The sequence below is a fragment of the Sardina pilchardus genome, chromosome 23, assembly GCF_963854185.1.
Source record: "Sardina pilchardus chromosome 23, fSarPil1.1, whole genome shotgun sequence".
In the NCBI taxonomy this organism is placed as follows: Eukaryota; Metazoa; Chordata; class Actinopteri; order Clupeiformes; family Clupeidae; genus Sardina; species Sardina pilchardus.
The window spans coordinates 19,286,928-19,307,122 of record NC_085016.1 but is presented as its reverse complement, the minus strand read 5'-3'; the positions used below and the strand labels follow the sequence as shown (position 1 = coordinate 19,307,122).

Here is a 20,195-nt window from a genome sequence, read left to right as displayed (position 1 = left end):
AATGTTGCCGCAGAATTATTGGAATCCCAACTTCCTCTTTTAGATCTCCAAGTGAAAGATGAGATGAAGCTAGGCTACTCTGCTACCCTCATCAACATATTAAAGGTAGAGACTTGGTGTTTTGGGTATTTTAAGTCTTTATTGCAGACAATAGACACAATGCAGTCATTGTTTTGGTGGCAATTGCCCAAAAGGCAGATATAATGCAAAATATCAAAAAGAAAATGAAAACAAAAATGTTAATGACAACTGTACAATTAAAGCATCTTGAGCTTTGGTTAGTTTAAGTCTTTATTGATTACATTACATACGTTATTGAATACAGGATGTACTTCTTGTTTTGGAGGCTAGACAGCACCAGGGGGATCTACTCAATGCAAAGGAGAAAGTGACAAGTGACAATGGCCGGCATTTTTTTTTTACTCGGCCAACGGTGGGTTAAATGAAAGACTGGATGAGATGAGTGTTTTTCATAGGTCAGGATTAACAAGCTCCAGAATGGATTGTCAAAATTATAGAGCTACCAAAGACTCAGTTTGCTTTTTCAGGAACATCTTGGATCAAATTTAGGTACTGTATGCAACGTTAAAGATGGGTTAATATCCAAAACCACTTGTGTATGGGCTGGTTATACCCACCCCTCACTACTAACCAATGTCTTGGAAGAGGAGGGGAGAGAGGTCTTTATTAACTGTGTAATGACACCAGTATCGTTTGACTCTGAAGAAGACGCAGAGCGTCGAAACGATAGTCATTTGTGCACCACAATAAAAAAGTTTATTTAATCTGAGTGCTCTAGTCTTCTAGTCTTTGAGAAGTAGCCCAGCCAGCTTTGCTCCTCCACTTGTGTATGGTTATATCCATTCAGGTTGCATGAATGAAGCCCGATGTGAGCAATTTCCCCCTTAGGTATACTCAAACTCACAGTTCCTCTACCCAAGGTTGGAAGAATAATAATGTGTCCTTTTTATAAAACAAATAAAAAAATATATAGCCTAGGAGATTTATGGGAGATCATACGTTCCCATCTGATCCTACAAGTAATTGCAGAATTCTGAGGAAAGAAACAACGAGGCCAAGCCAGAGAATGCCTCAACCTCAACTTCTGAACTCAGAAATACTCAAAACAGTCCCCACCGTTTCTCTACTCCATGGAGGGCGTTCACGAGCAAGTGCAGAATGAATGAAGAGACTGCTCCACAAAATCCACTTTTCTCGGGATAGGCTTTGTTGTCTCGAAAGTGGGAGGGCAAGGTAAATACACACTGCAGAGAATTATATTATTATCATGATTATTATTATTATTATTATTATTATTATTATTATTATTTTAAGTCACTTATTTGTTCTAACATGTACGACGTACGTCCATTCATGTTATTATTGATAAAACAGTAGCCTATCCCAATGTGAATATTTGCTAGTTCATCAAATGTGTCCATGCATTCGAATGTGTTCTAAAATAGAATTCTAAACTGACCTAAACAGAGGATGGCCAGGTAACACATGATGACGCAATAATGGCTTGTGACGTCACGACCACCTGGGTCTATAAAAAGGCGCGTCAGTGTACTACTTTCACAATTCGTCTTGATCTTCCTCAGCAGCAAGCCAACCGTGACCTTCCGGTAAGTTGGTAATTAATAATATATGCTTATGGTTAATGTATTTAACGTGATAACAATGGTAATAGCAATGATAAAAAATAGTCTTAGCAGTGGTTGTTATAATGCTGCTAGGCTACTGCTAGGAGTTTAGTTGATCAGTTTATTCGTCAGGGGCCATGCACATTTCAAGCCCTGTACCATAGCTAGCCTACAGCTAATTTACATCTGTTGTCCCTGGACAAGGGGATGAAGGGAGGCAACAACAATTACTAGGCTACATACTACTACTATTACTATTAATAGACTAATGATGATGATGCTGCAGGTCACTTCCTTCATATAATAACAAAATACATAAGGCAGCATTTGCATTGCACTTTATGTGCCTGTACATCAAGACAGGTTACTCCCAAAGCTCTCATTAACCTGTTGATCAAAGGAGGATCAAAAAGTGAAATAGTTCAGTTTTCAAGGCACATTGCATTGTGTGAATCATGAAATATGGCAGAGCATCATGTACGTAAGCATATCAAAATATGAGATTATAGATGAGGCATTTGTGAACTGCACATATAAATAGCCTTGGTTTTATAAAAGGTCAGACAAACAGTGACATTTCAGGTTAAAGCAATTAGCCTTAAGCTACTCACTAATCATGTTTGTGTGTTTACTTACTCCTTTATCTAGCCTACAATATGTCTGCGAAAATGACCAGTCAGATCGCCTTGGAGGGGAATATGGAGCCCAATCCATCGGGCTTGCAATGTTCCCTGGCCTTCAAATCCGAGGGCGGAAAGCATGGAGTGCGTGACATTCTGCAGCTTCACACAAGGTACTGACAACAGTTTTTCTCATTCTCGGTCATTTTTGTGCATTTCTCAAATCAACGTCACAATAATAAGTGAATCTTTCAAAACTATTTGTACAAACCACTCCATACAGTGGATTACCTGCAAATTCACATAACTTGCTCAAGTGCTTAATTTAGGGCTCAAAACTGACGTGAACAAGATATATAAATAATGATAAAATAAACGTCCATGTCAAAATAACCATCTACTCTGTAAACATTTTCTTATGAAGATGCACAAGGCTACAGTTAACACATACATCAGAAATTGCTTACAGAGTAAACAGTTATTTTTGGCATACATCAAATTCAAAAGTAAAACGTGTGTGGGAGATTGTAAAACATTTTACAGTATTTTTTGTACAGCAGTTTGTTGCAAGACCACCATGTTATTCATGAGACCGGACTATTGTACACAGCAGTTCTTTCCAAACACCTTTCCGTTGTTTCCTAAATGTTTTTTGGGGGGCAGGATGACTGTACAATACAAAACCTGTAATTTGAGATGTGATACATTTGAGAATTCAAATTCCGATCTAAGAGATGCACAAAAGCAACTGCAGTATCTTACGCAAATACCTTTTACCATTATAATTTACATCTATATTTACAGATGCCTTTTACGTACCATTACATTTCACATTGAAGTTTAAAACCGTGGGTATGAAAATAAAGCATTAATCAAACTCCATTCCTCTGCTGACAGCCCCAAAGAGCTTGGTGACCAAGAGAAGCCGTTATCCTCCATGCAGGCTGCAGACAGGATCCATCACCTGTTATCATCTCTTGTCCTTGATCCACTGGTGGAATCCTTGGTGGATCAGATAACAACGGATATGAGCATTAACAGGTCACAAAGCAGCAGCGCCCAAGGGACGCAGGGGAGGGAGCTCGTTGAGGAGGGCAACTTGGAGCTCTCTTTTGACTTAGCAGAGAAGATAGTGAAGGATCTCCTCATGCAGTGTCTGAGGATCCCCCTCCCTTCGTCAGGGCCAGCTGATAAAACATCCGAGGGTCACGGAGGAGAGATGGCCGCCAACATCGTGTCAACAGAGGCCATCAAGAGAGAGTCGGCTAACACCAGCGACTCTGCTGTGGAAGACAGCACCACGAGTAAGTCTAAACTGCTAATATTTTGTTGGGTTGGATGAATGGTTGGATGGATGAATGGGTATGTGTCTTCTACTGTATGTGCACACACAGACACACTTTCACATGAGGATGCTGTATGTGCACGTGCCTATGGTTAATGTATGGATTATTCATGTATATTTGTATATTGTGTAATACATATGTAAATAGGACTTTGGTGGATGAATGTTATGTAAAATACATTATTGTTGTATGGCTATATTTAGAGTGTGTAAGATAATGTTAACTGATGGGTCTGCCTGATTTTTCTATAGGCAAGGCCGGAAATGGCATATCAAACTTCTTCAGAAGAACGATCAGCAAATGGCGGAAGAAAACATGTAAGGTGGGCCCAGCTCAGACATGAGCGCCTTCAGATAAGTAAATATCTGCTCTACAGTTGAGACTTGAGCTCCTGTAGCACCTTGGAAATCTGCCCGAACAGCTGAGACATGCGCTCCTGTAGAGTTTTACAAATGTGCTCTACAGTCGAGACATGCGTTCCTGGAGAACTTCAGAAATGGGCCTAATTGAGACATGCGCTCTTGTAGAGTGTTATAAATCTGCTCTACAGTCGAGACATGAGCTCCTGTAAAACTTCAGAAATTGCCCTAATTGAGACCGGCACTCCTGGAGAACTTCAGAAGTGGGCCCAATTGAGACATGCGCTCTCGTAGAACTTTATAAATCTGCTCTACGATCGAGATATGAGCTCCTGGAGAACTTGAAAATGTTTGAAATGATGTTCGTGGGTGCACACTGAATAAAAAACCTCCAAGTAACCAGATGGAGACATAGTTGTAATAGTTTATCAGTTGCTTTAGGTGCATTTCTCAGATCATCATTAACGTTTTCACAACAGTGTATTTCTGAAAACAATTAGTGCAAACTTCATGTTCAGTGGATTACCTACAAAATAACAAACACATGATTGTGTGTGGAGGGGGTTGATGCAAGAGAGTGGATATGTTTGAAAGTTTTTACTGTTGACAGACATTGTGACAGTGTGCAGAGACATAGGCTTTTACAGTACAGCATTGTGTAAATGAAAAATGAGAGTTGTTCCTGTCTGTCAGGAGATACTGTATATAGGCCTATCATAGACAGCTAGACTATGACAGCTAGTTATGATCGGTAGTTCAATGCTTTTGGATCTAATGACTCAAGTGATGAAATAAGGCTAATATATGTCATGGGGTAGGATATTCAGCATGAAGTTAGTATGGTGCATTTTGTACAAAAACAGTTCTTTGTTTGTACTAACACATTGCTGTTTGTTGAAGATGGGGAGAAACTGTTTCATTGGTGTGTATGACTGATGATGTGAAGTGATAAGATTATGGAGTTTGAACAACTAGCTTTGAGAATTTCAATTATGAGCTGAGAAATGTGCCAAAGTGACTTTCACAGAACTTTGTTTGTACTGACACATTGCTCAGTGTTGAAGATGGGGAGACACTGTTTCAATGGTGTGTATGACTGATGATGTGAAGTGATAAGATTATGGAGTTTGAACAACTAGCTTTGAGAATTTCAATTATGAGCTGAGAAATGTGCTAAAGTGACTTTTTAAAAAATGTAACAAGTGGCAAACAAGCAAGATGGCTGTCCCTGTTAGTCCCATAGTAAACAACTAGCCAACTAGCTTCAGGTGTAGAGTGTGAAAAACTCATGTCTGTCATGGTAAACAAAGTGTGGGGAAGTGCTTTATATGTTGCAGGAATCTGGACGTATGTCAACCTGCTTGGGGACAAAGACGGCGTCACCCACAGACGAGCGAGAGAGAACCGGATGGTGAACCGACGAGTCAAAGTGGCCCCGGCATTCTGCCAGATAAGATATAAGCGTGCACACACACACACACACACACACACACACACACACACACACACACACACAAATATAACTCGCTTAAACCTACGCAATGTGCATAGGCTATGTGTTTTGAGTCACATGTGTGACTTAGTCTTAGGAGGCCCTAGCTTTGGATGGGTTACATTAGTAACCTGTAGTGAATCCCCACTATTTTGAGCACTGACTAACCACCACTCTCCCAGTCCTCTCAGCCAGCTGGAAAAATGAATAAATGTTTAACTGAACCCCGCCAAGTTCTTCCACCATCTTCCCAGCTGTGGCCCCGAGAGGCGGAAAGGAGCGTCCACCACATCAGGTTATCGGAGGATACGGATCTGCGGAGGACCGACCTGCACCGCCCCTGGTGGAGACAGTGAGGCTCTGCTCGCCCAGTCCCACCCCCAGCTCGCCCCTCGTGGAGACTGAAACGGCCTGAAAATCTCCCCCTGGATTATGCGTTTTACTTTAACGCACTACAAAGACTCTTCTACAGACTTTATTCAATAAATAGAATTACTTTAACTCCATCCTGACATATTTGGACGTTGTGATTTGCTCCTCAGTGTAGTTGGTAAAAAAAGTGGTGCCATGCAATCAAGATGGATTACATTTTCAATAAATTACCCTCATGGTATCATTGCTATGCATTTTAATCCCACGAGTTAGCTTGGACCATACATGACCAAAGATGTATGAAATAGGGCGCTTTTAAGTGTGTCATTGGCAACTCAACATCATGTGAGCATACAGCGCCCTCCAAAATTATTGACACCTGGTAAAGTTGACAAAAAACAGGCCCACCATCTTTAGGTGCTTTATTGTAATCTCACAGTGAAAAAATACTGGGCCAAAACTACCACATCATCTGGATCTGTGTTGGCCAAATGGATCCTAGCCGGCGTCCGGGCTATTACCCCCACTGATCTGATCTAGCGCCCTACACTGATCTGTTTCATCTGAATTTCCCTCACAATAAATGGAGTTAACACCAAGGTTGTGGTAATCAGTGCCATGAGAGAGAACAACATTAATTTTCCTCTGTCTCCAACAATTAATGGTCTGCACATAGACAGAGTGTCCACCTTTAATCAGCTTACAGTTTAGATTTCATCTGACTTGTCATGGGATAATCACAAGTCAAGCCCAAGGATCGATTATCATAGTGTTGCCCAGATCTGCTCTCCCATGTGATGTTTTGAGCAAATATATTTAACCTTCATTCCTCAAGTTATTGAATATGCCAGCCCTGTTGGGGGGTGGGTGTACAAAGGATCCTTGTTGAGCAGATAGTGCCCAAATGTTGCCGCAGAATTATTGGAATCCCAACTTCCTCTTTTAGATCTCCAAGTGAAAGATGAGATGAAGCTAGGCTACTCTGCTACCCTCATCAACATATTAAAGGTAGAGACTTGGTGTTTTGGGTATTTTAAGTCTTTATTGCAGACAATAGACACAATGCAGTCATTGTTTTGGTGGCAATTGCCCAAAAGGCAGATATAATGCAAAATATCAAAAAGAAAATGAAAACAAAAATGTTAATGACAACTGTACAATTAAAGCATCTTGAGCTTTGGTTAGTTTAAGTCTTTATTGATTACATTACATACGTTATTGAATACAGGATGTACTTCTTGTTTTGGAGGCTAGACAGCACCAGGGGGATCTACTCAATGCAAAGGAGAAAGTGACAAGTGACAATGGCCGGCATTTTTTTTTTACTCGGCCAACGGTGGGTTAAATGAAAGACTGGATGAGATGAGTGTTTTTCATAGGTCAGGATTAACAAGCTCCAGAATGGATTGTCAAAATTATAGAGCTACCAAAGACTCAGTTTGCTTTTTCAGGAACATCTTGGATCAAATTTAGGTACTGTATGCAACGTTAAAGATGGGTTAATATCCAAAACCACTTGTGTATGGGCTGGTTATACCCACCCCTCACTACTAACCAATGTCTTGGAAGAGGAGGGGAGAGAGGTCTTTATTAACTGTGTAATGACACCAGTATCGTTTGACTCTGAAGAAGACGCAGAGCGTCGAAACGATAGTCATTTGTGCACCACAATAAAAAAGTTTATTTAATCTGAGTGCTCTAGTCTTCTAGTCTTTGAGAAGTAGCCCAGCCAGCTTTGCTCCTCCACTTGTGTATGGTTATATCCATTCAGGTTGCATGAATGAAGCCCGATGTGAGCAATTTCCCCCTTAGGTATACTCAAACTCACAGTTCCTCTACCCAAGGTTGGAAGAATAATAATGTGTCCTTTTTATAAAACAAATAAAAAAATATATAGCCTAGGAGATTTATGGGAGATCATACGTTCCCATCTGATCCTACAAGTAATTGCAGAATTCTGAGGAAAGAAACAATGAGGCCAAGCCAGAGAATGCCTCAACCTCAACTTCTGAACTCAGAAATACTCAAAACAGTCCCCACCGTTTCTCTACTCCATGGAGGGCGTTCACGAGCAAGTGCAGAATGAATGAAGAGACTGCTCCACAAAATCCACTTTTCTCGGGATAGGCTTTGTTGTCTCGAAAGTGGGAGGGCAAGGTAAATACACACTGCAGAGAATTATATTATTATCATGATTATTATTATTATTATTATTATTATTATTATTATTATTATTATTTTAAGTCACTTATTTGTTCTAACATGTACGACGTACGTCCATTCATGTTATTATTGATAAAACAGTAGCCTATCCCAATGTGAATATTTGCTAGTTCATCAAATGTGTCCATGCATTCGAATGTGTTCTAAAATAGAATTCTAAACTGACCTAAACAGAGGATGGCCAGGTAACACATGATGACGCAATAATGGCTTGTGACGTCACGACCACCTGGGTCTATAAAAAGGCGCGTCAGTGTACTACTTTCACAATTCGTCTTGATCTTCCTCAGCAGCAAGCCAACCGTGACCTTCCGGTAAGTTGGTAATTAATAATATATGCTTATGGTTAATGTATTTAACGTGATAACAATGGTAATAGCAATGATAAAAAATAGTCTTAGCAGTGGTTGTTATAATGCTGCTAGGCTACTGCTAGGAGTTTAGTTGATCAGTTTATTCGTCAGGGGCCATGCACATTTCAAGCCCTGTACCATAGCTAGCCTACAGCTAATTTACATCTGTTGTCCCTGGACAAGGGGATGAAGGGAGGCAACAACAATTACTAGGCTACATACTACTACTATTACTATTAATAGACTAATGATGATGATGCTGCAGGTCACTTCCTTCATATAATAACAAAATACATAAGGCAGCATTTGCATTGCACTTTATGTGCCTGTACATCAAGACAGGTTACTCCCAAAGCTCTCATTAACCTGTTGATCAAAGGAGGATCAAAAAGTGAAATAGTTCAGTTTTCAAGGCACATTGCATTGTGTGAATCATGAAATATGGCAGAGCATCATGTACGTAAGCATATCAAAATATGAGATTATAGATGAGGCATTTGTGAACTGCACATATAAATAGCCTTGGTTTTATAAAAGGTCAGACAAACAGTGACATTTCAGGTTAAAGCAATTAGCCTTAAGCTACTCACTAATCATGTTTGTGTGTTTACTTACTCCTTTATCTAGCCTACAATATGTCTGCGAAAATGACCAGTCAGATCGCCTTGGAGGGGAATATGGAGCCCAATCCATCGGGCTTGCAATGTTCCCTGGCCTTCAAATCCGAGGGCGGAAAGCATGGAGTGCGTGACATTCTGCAGCTTCACACAAGGTACTGACAACAGTTTTTCTCATTCTCGGTCATTTTTGTGCATTTCTCAAATCAACGTCACAATAATAAGTGAATCTTTCAAAACTATTTGTACAAACCACTCCATACAGTGGATTACCTGCAAATTCACATAACTTGCTCAAGTGCTTAATTTAGGGCTCAAAACTGACGTGAACAAGATATATAAATAATGATAAAATAAACGTCCATGTCAAAATAACCATCTACTCTGTAAACATTTTCTTATGAAGATGCACAAGGCTACAGTTAACACATACATCAGAAATTGCTTACAGAGTAAACAGTTATTTTTGGCATACATCAAATTCAAAAGTAAAACGTGTGTGGGAGATTGTAAAACATTTTACAGTATTTTTTGTACAGCAGTTTGTTGCAAGACCACCATGTTATTCATGAGACCGGACTATTGTACACAGCAGTTCTTTCCAAACACCTTTCCGTTGTTTCCTAAATGTTTTTTGGGGGGCAGGATGACTGTACAATACAAAACCTGTAATTTGAGATGTGATACATTTGAGAATTCAAATTCCGATCTAAGAGATGCACAAAAGCAACTGCAGTATCTTACGCAAATACCTTTTACCATTATAATTTACATCTATATTTACAGATGCCTTTTACGTACCATTACATTTCACATTGAAGTTTAAAACCGTGGGTATGAAAATAAAGCATTAATCAAACTCCATTCCTCTGCTGACAGCCCCAAAGAGCTTGGTGACCAAGAGAAGCCGTTATCCTCCATGCAGGCTGCAGACAGGATCCATCACCTGTTATCATCTCTTGTCCTTGATCCACTGGTGGAATCCTTGGTGGATCAGATAACAACGGATATGAGCATTAACAGGTCACAAAGCAGCAGCGCCCAAGGGACGCAGGGGAGGGAGCTCGTTGAGGAGGGCAACTTGGAGCTCTCTTTTGACTTAGCAGAGAAGATAGTGAAGGATCTCCTCATGCAGTGTCTGAGGATCCCCCTCCCTTCGTCAGGGCCAGCTGATAAAACATCCGAGGGTCACGGAGGAGAGATGGCCGCCAACATCGTGTCAACAGAGGCCATCAAGAGAGAGTCGGCTAACACCAGCGACTCTGCTGTGGAAGACAGCACCACGAGTAAGTCTAAACTGCTAATATTTTGTTGGGTTGGATGAATGGTTGGATGGATGAATGGGTATGTGTCTTCTACTGTATGTGCACACACAGACACACTTTCACATGAGGATGCTGTATGTGCACGTGCCTATGGTTAATGTATGGATTATTCATGTATATTTGTATATTGTGTAATACATATGTAAATAGGACTTTGGTGGATGAATGTTATGTAAAATACATTATTGTTGTATGGCTATATTTAGAGTGTGTAAGATAATGTTAACTGATGGGTCTGCCTGATTTTTCTATAGGCAAGGCCGGAAATGGCATATCAAACTTCTTCAGAAGAACGATCAGCAAATGGCGGAAGAAAACATGTAAGGTGGGCCCAGCTCAGACATGAGCGCCTTCAGATAAGTAAATATCTGCTCTACAGTTGAGACTTGAGCTCCTGTAGCACCTTGGAAATCTGCCCGAACAGCTGAGACATGCGCTCCTGTAGAGTTTTACAAATGTGCTCTACAGTCGAGACATGCGTTCCTGGAGAACTTCAGAAATGGGCCTAATTGAGACATGCGCTCTTGTAGAGTGTTATAAATCTGCTCTACAGTCGAGACATGAGCTCCTGTAAAACTTCAGAAATTGCCCTAATTGAGACCGGCACTCCTGGAGAACTTCAGAAGTGGGCCCAATTGAGACATGCGCTCTCGTAGAACTTTATAAATCTGCTCTACGATCGAGATATGAGCTCCTGGAGAACTTGAAAATGTTTGAAATGATGTTCGTGGGTGCACACTGAATAAAAAACCTCCAAGTAACCAGATGGAGACATAGTTGTAATAGTTTATCAGTTGCTTTAGGTGCATTTCTCAGATCATCATTAACGTTTTCACAACAGTGTATTTCTGAAAACAATTAGTGCAAACTTCATGTTCAGTGGATTACCTACAAAATAACAAACACATGATTGTGTGTGGAGGGGGTTGATGCAAGAGAGTGGATATGTTTGAAAGTTTTTACTGTTGACAGACATTGTGACAGTGTGCAGAGACATAGGCTTTTACAGTACAGCATTGTGTAAATGAAAAATGAGAGTTGTTCCTGTCTGTCAGGAGATACTGTATATAGGCCTATCATAGACAGCTAGACTATGACAGCTAGTTATGATCGGTAGTTCAATGCTTTTGGATCTAATGACTCAAGTGATGAAATAAGGCTAATATATGTCATGGGGTAGGATATTCAGCATGAAGTTAGTATGGTGCATTTTGTACAAAAACAGTTCTTTGTTTGTACTAACACATTGCTGTTTGTTGAAGATGGGGAGAAACTGTTTCATTGGTGTGTATGACTGATGATGTGAAGTGATAAGATTATGGAGTTTGAACAACTAGCTTTGAGAATTTCAATTATGAGCTGAGAAATGTGCCAAAGTGACTTTCACAGAACTTTGTTTGTACTGACACATTGCTCAGTGTTGAAGATGGGGAGACACTGTTTCAATGGTGTGTATGACTGATGATGTGAAGTGATAAGATTATGGAGTTTGAACAACTAGCTTTGAGAATTTCAATTATGAGCTGAGAAATGTGCTAAAGTGACTTTTTAAAAAATGTAACAAGTGGCAAACAAGCAAGATGGCTGTCCCTGTTAGTCCCATAGTAAACAACTAGCCAACTAGCTTCAGGTGTAGAGTGTGAAAAACTCATGTCTGTCATGGTAAACAAAGTGTGGGGAAGTGCTTTATATGTTGCAGGAATCTGGACGTATGTCAACCTGCTTGGGGACAAAGACGGCGTCACCCACAGACGAGCGAGAGAGAACCGGATGGTGAACCGACGAGTCAAAGTGGCCCCGGCATTCTGCCAGATAAGATATAAGCGTGCACACACACACACACACACACACACACACACACACACACACACACACACAAATATAACTCGCTTAAACCTACGCAATGTGCATAGGCTATGTGTTTTGAGTCACATGTGTGACTTAGTCTTAGGAGGCCCTAGCTTTGGATGGGTTACATTAGTAACCTGTAGTGAATCCCCACTATTTTGAGCACTGACTAACCACCACTCTCCCAGTCCTCTCAGCCAGCTGGAAAAATGAATAAATGTTTAACTGAACCCCGCCAAGTTCTTCCACCATCTTCCCAGCTGTGGCCCCGAGAGGCGGAAAGGAGCGTCCACCACATCAGGTTATCGGAGGATACGGATCTGCGGAGGACCGACCTGCACCGCCCCTGGTGGAGACAGTGAGGCTCTGCTCGCCCAGTCCCACCCCCAGCTCGCCCCTCGTGGAGACTGAAACGGCCTGAAAATCTCCCCCTGGATTATGCGTTTTACTTTAACGCACTACAAAGACTCTTCTACAGACTTTATTCAATAAATAGAATTACTTTAACTCCATCCTGACATATTTGGACGTTGTGATTTGCTCCTCAGTGTAGTTGGTAAAAAAAGTGGTGCCATGCAATCAAGATGGATTACATTTTCAATAAATTACCCTCATGGTATCATTGCTATGCATTTTAATCCCACGAGTTAGCTTGGACCATACATGACCAAAGATGTATGAAATAGGGCGCTTTTAAGTGTGTCATTGGCAACTCAACATCATGTGAGCATACAGCGCCCTCCAAAATTATTGACACCTGGTAAAGTTGACAAAAAACAGGCCCACCATCTTTAGGTGCTTTATTGTAATCTCACAGTGAAAAAATACTGGGCCAAAACTACCACATCATCTGGATCTGTGTTGGCCAAATGGATCCTAGCCGGCGTCCGGGCTATTACCCCCACTGATCTGATCTAGCGCCCTACACTGATCTGTTTCATCTGAATTTCCCTCACAATAAATGGAGTTAACACCAAGGTTGTGGTAATCAGTGCCATGAGAGAGAACAACATTAATTTTCCTCTGTCTCCAACAATTAATGGTCTGCACATAGACAGAGTGTCCACCTTTAATCAGCTTACAGTTTAGATTTCATCTGACTTGTCATGGGATAATCACAAGTCAAGCCCAAGGATCGATTATCATAGTGTTGCCCAGATCTGCTCTCCCATGTGATGTTTTGAGCAAATATATTTAACCTTCATTCCTCAAGTTATTGAATATGCCAGCCCTGTTGGGGGGTGGGTGTACAAAGGATCCTTGTTGAGCAGATAGTGCCCAAATGTTGCCGCAGAATTATTGGAATCCCAACTTCCTCTTTTAGATCTCCAAGTGAAAGATGAGATGAAGCTAGGCTACTCTGCTACCCTCATCAACATATTAAAGGTAGAGACTTGGTGTTTTGGGTATTTTAAGTCTTTATTGCAGACAATAGACACAATGCAGTCATTGTTTTGGTGGCAATTGCCCAAAAGGCAGATATAATGCAAAATATCAAAAAGAAAATGAAAACAAAAATGTTAATGACAACTGTACAATTAAAGCATCTTGAGCTTTGGTTAGTTTAAGTCTTTATTGATTACATTACATACGTTATTGAATACAGGATGTACTTCTTGTTTTGGAGGCTAGACAGCACCAGGGGGATCTACTCAATGCAAAGGAGAAAGTGACAAGTGACAATGGCCGGCATTTTTTTTTTACTCGGCCAACGGTGGGTTAAATGAAAGACTGGATGAGATGAGTGTTTTTCATAGGTCAGGATTAACAAGCTCCAGAATGGATTGTCAAAATTATAGAGCTACCAAAGACTCAGTTTGCTTTTTCAGGAACATCTTGGATCAAATTTAGGTACTGTATGCAACGTTAAAGATGGGTTAATATCCAAAACCACTTGTGTATGGGCTGGTTATACCCACCCCTCACTACTAACCAATGTCTTGGAAGAGGAGGGGAGAGAGGTCTTTATTAACTGTGTAATGACACCAGTATCGTTTGACTCTGAAGAAGACGCAGAGCGTCGAAACGATAGTCATTTGTGCACCACAATAAAAAAGTTTATTTAATCTGAGTGCTCTAGTCTTCTAGTCTTTGAGAAGTAGCCCAGCCAGCTTTGCTCCTCCACTTGTGTATGGTTATATCCATTCAGGTTGCATGAATGAAGCCCGATGTGAGCAATTTCCCCCTTAGGTATACTCAAACTCACAGTTCCTCTACCCAAGGTTGGAAGAATAATAATATGTCCTTTTTATAAAACAAATAAAAAAATATATAGCCTAGGAGATTTATGGGAGATCATACGTTCCCATCTGATCCTACAAGTAATTGCAGAATTCTGAGGAAAGAAACAACGAGGCCAAGCCAGAGAATGCCTCAACCTCAACTTCTGAACTCAGAAATACTCAAAACAGTCCCCACCGTTTCTCTACTCCATGGAGGGCGTTCACGAGCAAGTGCAGAATGAATGAAGAGACTGCTCCACAAAATCCACTTTTCTCGGGATAGGCTTTGTTGTCTCGAAAGTGGGAGGGCAAGGTAAATACACACTGCAGAGAATTATATTATTATCATGATTATTATTATTATTATTATTATTATTATTATTATTATTATTATTATTTTAAGTCACTTATTTGTTCTAACATGTACGACGTACGTCCATTCATGTTATTATTGATAAAACAGTAGCCTATCCCAATGTGAATATTTGCTAGTTCATCAAATGTGTCCATGCATTCGAATGTGTTCTAAAATAGAATTCTAAACTGACCTAAACAGAGGATGGCCAGGTAACACATGATGACGCAATAATGGCTTGTGACGTCACGACCACCTGGGTCTATAAAAAGGCGCGTCAGTGTACTACTTTCACAATTCGTCTTGATCTTCCTCAGCAGCAAGCCAACCGTGACCTTCCGGTAAGTTGGTAATTAATAATATATGCTTATGGTTAATGTATTTAACGTGATAACAATGGTAATAGCAATGATAAAAAATAGTCTTAGCAGTGGTTGTTATAATGCTGCTAGGCTACTGCTAGGAGTTTAGTTGATCAGTTTATTCGTCAGGGGCCATGCACATTTCAAGCCCTGTACCATAGCTAGCCTACAGCTAATTTACATCTGTTGTCCCTGGACAAGGGGATGAAGGGAGGCAACAACAATTACTAGGCTACATACTACTACTATTACTATTAATAGACTAATGATGATGATGCTGCAGGTCACTTCCTTCATATAATAACAAAATACATAAGGCAGCATTTGCATTGCACTTTATGTGCCTGTACATCAAGACAGGTTACTCCCAAAGCTCTCATTAACCTGTTGATCAAAGGAGGATCAAAAAGTGAAATAGTTCAGTTTTCAAGGCACATTGCATTGTGTGAATCATGAAATATGGCAGAGCATCATGTACGTAAGCATATCAAAATATGAGATTATAGATGAGGCATTTGTGAACTGCACATATAAATAGCCTTGGTTTTATAAAAGGTCAGACAAACAGTGACATTTCAGGTTAAAGCAATTAGCCTTAAGCTACTCACTAATCATGTTTGTGTGTTTACTTACTCCTTTATCTAGCCTACAATATGTCTGCGAAAATGACCAGTCAGATCGCCTTGGAGGGGAATATGGAGCCCAATCCATCGGGCTTGCAATGTTCCCTGGCCTTCAAATCCGAGGGCGGAAAGCATGGAGTGCGTGACATTCTGCAGCTTCACACAAGGTACTGACAACAGTTTTTCTCATTCTCGGTCATTTTTGTGCATTTCTCAAATCAACGTCACAATAATAAGTGAATCTTTCAAAACTATTTGTACAAACCACTCCATACAGTGGATTACCTGCAAATTCACATAACTTGCTCAAGTGCTTAATTTAGGGCTCAAAACTGACGTGAACAAGATATATAAATAATGATAAAATAAACGTCCATGTCAAAATAACCATCTACTCTGTAAACATTTTCTTATGAAGATGCACAAGGCTACAGTTAACACATACATCAGAAATTGCTTACAGAGTAAACAGTTATTTTTGGCATACATCAAATTCAAAAGTAAAACGTGTGTGGGAGATTGTAAAACATTTTACAGTATTTTTTGTACAGCAGTTTGTTGCAAGACCACCATGTTATTCATGAGACCGGACTATTGTACACAGCAGTTCTTTCCAAACACCTTTCCGTTGTTTCCTAAATGTTTTTTGGGGGGCAGGATGACTGTACAATACAAAACCTGTAATTTGAGATGTGATACATTTGAGAATTCAAATTCCGATCTAAGAGATGCACAAAAGCAACTGCAGTATCTTACGCAAATACCTTTTACCATTATAATTTACATCTATATTTACAGATGCCTTTTACGTACCATTACATTTCACATTGAAGTTTAAAACCGTGGGTATGAAAATAAAGCATTAATCAAACTCCATTCCTCTGCTGACAGCCCCAAAGAGCTTGGTGACCAAGAGAAGCCGTTATCCTCCATGCAGGCTGCAGACAGGATCCATCACCTGTTATCATCTCTTGTCCTTGATCCACTGGTGGAATCCTTGGTGGATCAGATAACAACGGATATGAGCATTAACAGGTCACAAAGCAGCAGCGCCCAAGGGACGCAGGGGAGGGAGCTCGTTGAGGAGGGCAACTTGGAGCTCTCTTTTGACTTAGCAGAGAAGATAGTGAAGGATCTCCTCATGCAGTGTCTGAGGATCCCCCTCCCTTCGTCAGGGCCAGCTGATAAAACATCCGAGGGTCACGGAGGAGAGATGGCCGCCAACATCGTGTCAACAGAGGCCATCAAGAGAGAGTCGGCTAACACCAGCGACTCTGCTGTGGAAGACAGCACCACGAGTAAGTCTAAACTGCTAATATTTTGTTGGGTTGGATGAATGGTTGGATGGATGAATGGGTATGTGTCTTCTACTGTATGTGCACACACAGACACACTTTCACATGAGGATGCTGTATGTGCACGTGCCTATGGTTAATGTATGGATTATTCATGTATATTTGTATATTGTGTAATACATATGTAAATAGGACTTTGGTGGATGAATGTTATGTAAAATACATTATTGTTGTATGGCTATATTTAGAGTGTGTAAGATAATGTTAACTGATGGGTCTGCCTGATTTTTCTATAGGCAAGGCCGGAAATGGCATATCAAACTTCTTCAGAAGAACGATCAGCAAATGGCGGAAAAAAACATGTAAGGTGGGCCCAGCTCAGACATGAGCGCCTTCAGATAAGTAAATATCTGCTCTACAGTTGAGACTTGAGCTCCTGTAGCACCTTGGAAATCTGCCCGAACAGCTGAGACATGCGCTCCTGTAGAGTTTTACAAATGTGCTCTACAGTCGAGACATGCGTTCCTGGAGAACTTCAGAAATGGGCCTAATTGAGACATGCGCTCTTGTAGAGTGTTATAAATCTGCTCTACAGTCGAGACATGAGCTCCTGTAAAACTTCAGAAATTGCCCTAATTGAGACCGGCACTCCTGGAGAACTTCAGAAGTGGGCCCAATTGAGACATGCGCTCTCGTAGAACTTTATAAATCTGCTCTACGATCGAGATATGAGCTCCTGGAGAACTTGAAAATGTTTGAAATGATGTTCGTGGGTGCACACTGAATAAAAAACCTCCAAGTAACCAGATGGAGACATAGTTGTAATAGTTTATCAGTTGCTTTAGGTGCATTTCTCAGATCATCATTAACGTTTTCACTACAGTGTATTTCTGAAAACAATTAGTGCAAACTTCATGTTCAGTGGATTACCTACAAAATAACAAACACATGATTGTGTGTGGAGGGGGTTGATGCAAGAGAGTGGATATGTTTGAAAGTTTTTACTGTTGACAGACATTGTGACAGTGTGAAGAGACATAGGCTTTTACAGTACAGCATTGTGTAAATGAAAAATGAGAGTTGTTCCTGTCTGTCAGGAGATACTGTATATAGGCCTATCATAGACAGCTAGACTATGACAGCTAGTTATGATCGGTAGTTCAATGCTTTTGGATCTTATGACTCAAGTGATGAAATAAGGCTAATATATGTCATGGGGCAGGATATTCAGCATGAAGTTAGTATGGTGCATTTTGTACAAAAACAGTTCTTTGGATGTACCCACACATTGCTGTTTGTTAAAGGTGGGGAGACACTGTTTCAATGGTGTGTATGACTGATGATGTGAAGTGATAAGATTATGGAGTTTGAACAAGCAGTTTTGAGAATTTCAATTCTGAGGAATGTGCTAAAGGGACTTTGACTGTTCTTTGTTGTACTGACACATTGCTATTTGTTGAAGATGGGGAGAAACTGTTTCATTGGTGTGTATGACTGATGATGTGAAGTGATAAGATTATGGAGTATGAACAACCAGCTTTGAGAATTTCAATTCTGACCTGAGAAATGTGCTAAAGGGACTTTGACAGTTATTTGTTTGTACTGACACATTGCTCAGTGTTGAAGATGGGGAGACACTGTTTCAATGGTGTGCATGACTGATGATGTGAAGTGATAAGATTATGGAGTTTGAACAACTAGCATTGAGAATTTCAATTATGAGCTGAGAAATGTGCTAAAGTGACTTTCAAAAATGTAACAAGTGGCAAACAAGTGGCAAAAAAGAGATGGCTGTCCCTGTTAGTCCCATAGTACACAGCTAGCCAACTAGCTTCAGGTGTAGAGTGTGAAAAACTCATGTCTGTCATGGTAAACAAAGTGTGGGGAAGTGCTTTATATGTTGCAGGAATCTGGACGTATGTCAACCTGCTTGGGGACAAAGACGGCGTCACCCACAGACGAGCGAGAGAGAACCGGATGGTGAACCGACGAGTCAAAGTGGCCCCGGCATTCTGCCAGATAAGATATAAGCGTGCACACACACACACACACACACACACACACACACACACACACACACACACACACACACACAAATGTAACTCGCTTAAACCTACTACACAATGTGCATATGTGTTTTAAGTCACATGCGTGACTTAGTCTTAAGAGGCCCTAGCTTTGGATGGGTCACATTATTGAAATTATTTTTATTGGGTTATTGCACAAGTTTCCAAGCAAGATGTACAAGGTCAACATATTAAGTGATGGAAACCAATACTAAGGATGGGTTACATTAGTAACCTGTAGTGAATCCCCACTATTTTGAGCACTGACTAACCACCACTCTCCCAGTCCTCACAGCCAGCTGGAAAAATGAATAAATGTTTAACTGAATCCCGCCAAGTTCTTCCACCATCTTCCCAGCTGTGGTCCCGAGAGGCGGAAAGGAGCGTCCACCACATCAGGTTATCGGAGGATACGGATCTGCGGAGGACCGACCTGCACCGCCCCCTAGTGGAGACAGTGAGGCCCTGCTCTGCTTGCCCAGTCCCACCCCCAGCTCGCCCCTCGTGGAGACTGAAACGGCCTGAAAATCTCCCCCTGGATTACGCGTTTTACTTTAATGCACTACAAAGACTCTTCTACAGACTTTATTCAATAAATAGAATTACTTTAACTCCATATTGGCATCCTGGCATATTTTGACGTTGCGATTTGCTCCTCGGTGTAGTTGGTAAAAAAAAGCGGTGCCATGCAATCAAGATGGAATACATTTTCAATAAATTACCCTCATGGTATCATTATGTCTATTAAAATATGCTATGCATTTTAATCCCACGAGTTAGCTTGGACCATACTTGACCAAAGATGTATGAAATAGGGCACGTTTAAGTGCATCATTGGCAACTCAACATCATGTGAGCATACAGCGCCCTCCAAAATTATTGACACCTGGTAAAGTTGACAAAAAACACGTAGGCCCACCATCTTTTGGTGCTTTATTGTAATCTCACTGTGGAAAAATACTGGGCCAAAACTACCACATGATCTGACATGGATCTGTGTTGGCCAAATGGATCCTAGCCGGCATCCGTTCCGTCACATCGGTTGATGAAGTTTGAAGAAACTGTTTGAAA

General features: G+C 40.7%; 3 protein-coding genes across 4 annotated transcripts; all 3 read left to right on the top strand.

Annotated features, from left to right (window-relative positions):
* The first annotated feature begins 1,059 nt into the window (after positions 1-1,059).
* LOC134071664 (uncharacterized) lies at positions 1,060-5,492 on the top strand. The gene is made up of 5 exons (XM_062528469.1): positions 1,060-1,254; positions 1,489-1,628; positions 2,295-2,439; positions 3,164-3,570; positions 3,864-5,492. The coding sequence occupies exons 3-5, from the start codon at positions 2,303-2,305 to the stop codon at positions 3,953-3,955; spliced, it is 636 nt and encodes a 211-aa protein (XP_062384453.1). The 5' UTR covers positions 1,060-1,254; positions 1,489-1,628; positions 2,295-2,302; the 3' UTR covers positions 3,956-5,492.
* Positions 5,493-7,876: 2,384 nt separating this feature from the next.
* Positions 7,877-12,236, top strand: LOC134070915 (uncharacterized). 2 transcript variants are annotated; one of them, XM_062527434.1, is made up of 5 exons: positions 7,877-7,992; positions 8,233-8,372; positions 9,039-9,183; positions 9,908-10,314; positions 10,608-12,236. In XM_062527434.1, exons 3-5 carry the CDS (start codon positions 9,047-9,049, stop codon positions 10,697-10,699), a joined length of 636 nt encoding a protein of 211 aa, XP_062383418.1. In that variant the 5' UTR covers positions 7,877-7,992; positions 8,233-8,372; positions 9,039-9,046; the 3' UTR covers positions 10,700-12,236. The 2 variants fall into 2 exon arrangements, with proteins under 2 accessions (XP_062383418.1, XP_062383417.1); XM_062527433.1 differs by lacking the exon at positions 7,877-7,992 and having other exon boundaries at positions 8,143-8,372.
* Positions 12,237-14,308: 2,072 nt separating this feature from the next.
* LOC134070914 (uncharacterized) lies at positions 14,309-17,861 on the top strand. The gene is made up of 5 exons (XM_062527432.1): positions 14,309-14,736; positions 14,980-15,119; positions 15,786-15,930; positions 16,655-17,061; positions 17,355-17,861. The coding sequence occupies exons 3-5, from the start codon at positions 15,794-15,796 to the stop codon at positions 17,444-17,446; spliced, it is 636 nt and encodes a 211-aa protein (XP_062383416.1). The 5' UTR covers positions 14,309-14,736; positions 14,980-15,119; positions 15,786-15,793; the 3' UTR covers positions 17,447-17,861.
* Positions 17,862-20,195: the final 2,334 nt, after the last annotated feature.

Excerpts from the sequence above, each read along its gene's own strand:
- LOC134071664 (XM_062528469.1), top strand. The coding sequence starts at position 2,303 with ATGTCTGCGAAAATGACCAGTCAGATCGCCTTGGAGGGGAATATGGAG. Across the intron at positions 2,440-3,163 it reads ATTCTGCAGCTTCACACAAG|CCCCAAAGAGCTTGGTGACC; the intron begins GTACTGACAACA and ends CTCTGCTGACAG. Across the intron at positions 3,571-3,863 it reads TGTGGAAGACAGCACCACGA|GCAAGGCCGGAAATGGCATA; the intron begins GTAAGTCTAAAC and ends ATTTTTCTATAG.
- LOC134070915 (XM_062527434.1), top strand. The coding sequence starts at position 9,047 with ATGTCTGCGAAAATGACCAGTCAGATCGCCTTGGAGGGGAATATGGAG. Across the intron at positions 9,184-9,907 it reads ATTCTGCAGCTTCACACAAG|CCCCAAAGAGCTTGGTGACC; the intron begins GTACTGACAACA and ends CTCTGCTGACAG. Across the intron at positions 10,315-10,607 it reads TGTGGAAGACAGCACCACGA|GCAAGGCCGGAAATGGCATA; the intron begins GTAAGTCTAAAC and ends ATTTTTCTATAG.
- LOC134070914 (XM_062527432.1), top strand. The coding sequence starts at position 15,794 with ATGTCTGCGAAAATGACCAGTCAGATCGCCTTGGAGGGGAATATGGAG. Across the intron at positions 15,931-16,654 it reads ATTCTGCAGCTTCACACAAG|CCCCAAAGAGCTTGGTGACC; the intron begins GTACTGACAACA and ends CTCTGCTGACAG. Across the intron at positions 17,062-17,354 it reads TGTGGAAGACAGCACCACGA|GCAAGGCCGGAAATGGCATA; the intron begins GTAAGTCTAAAC and ends ATTTTTCTATAG.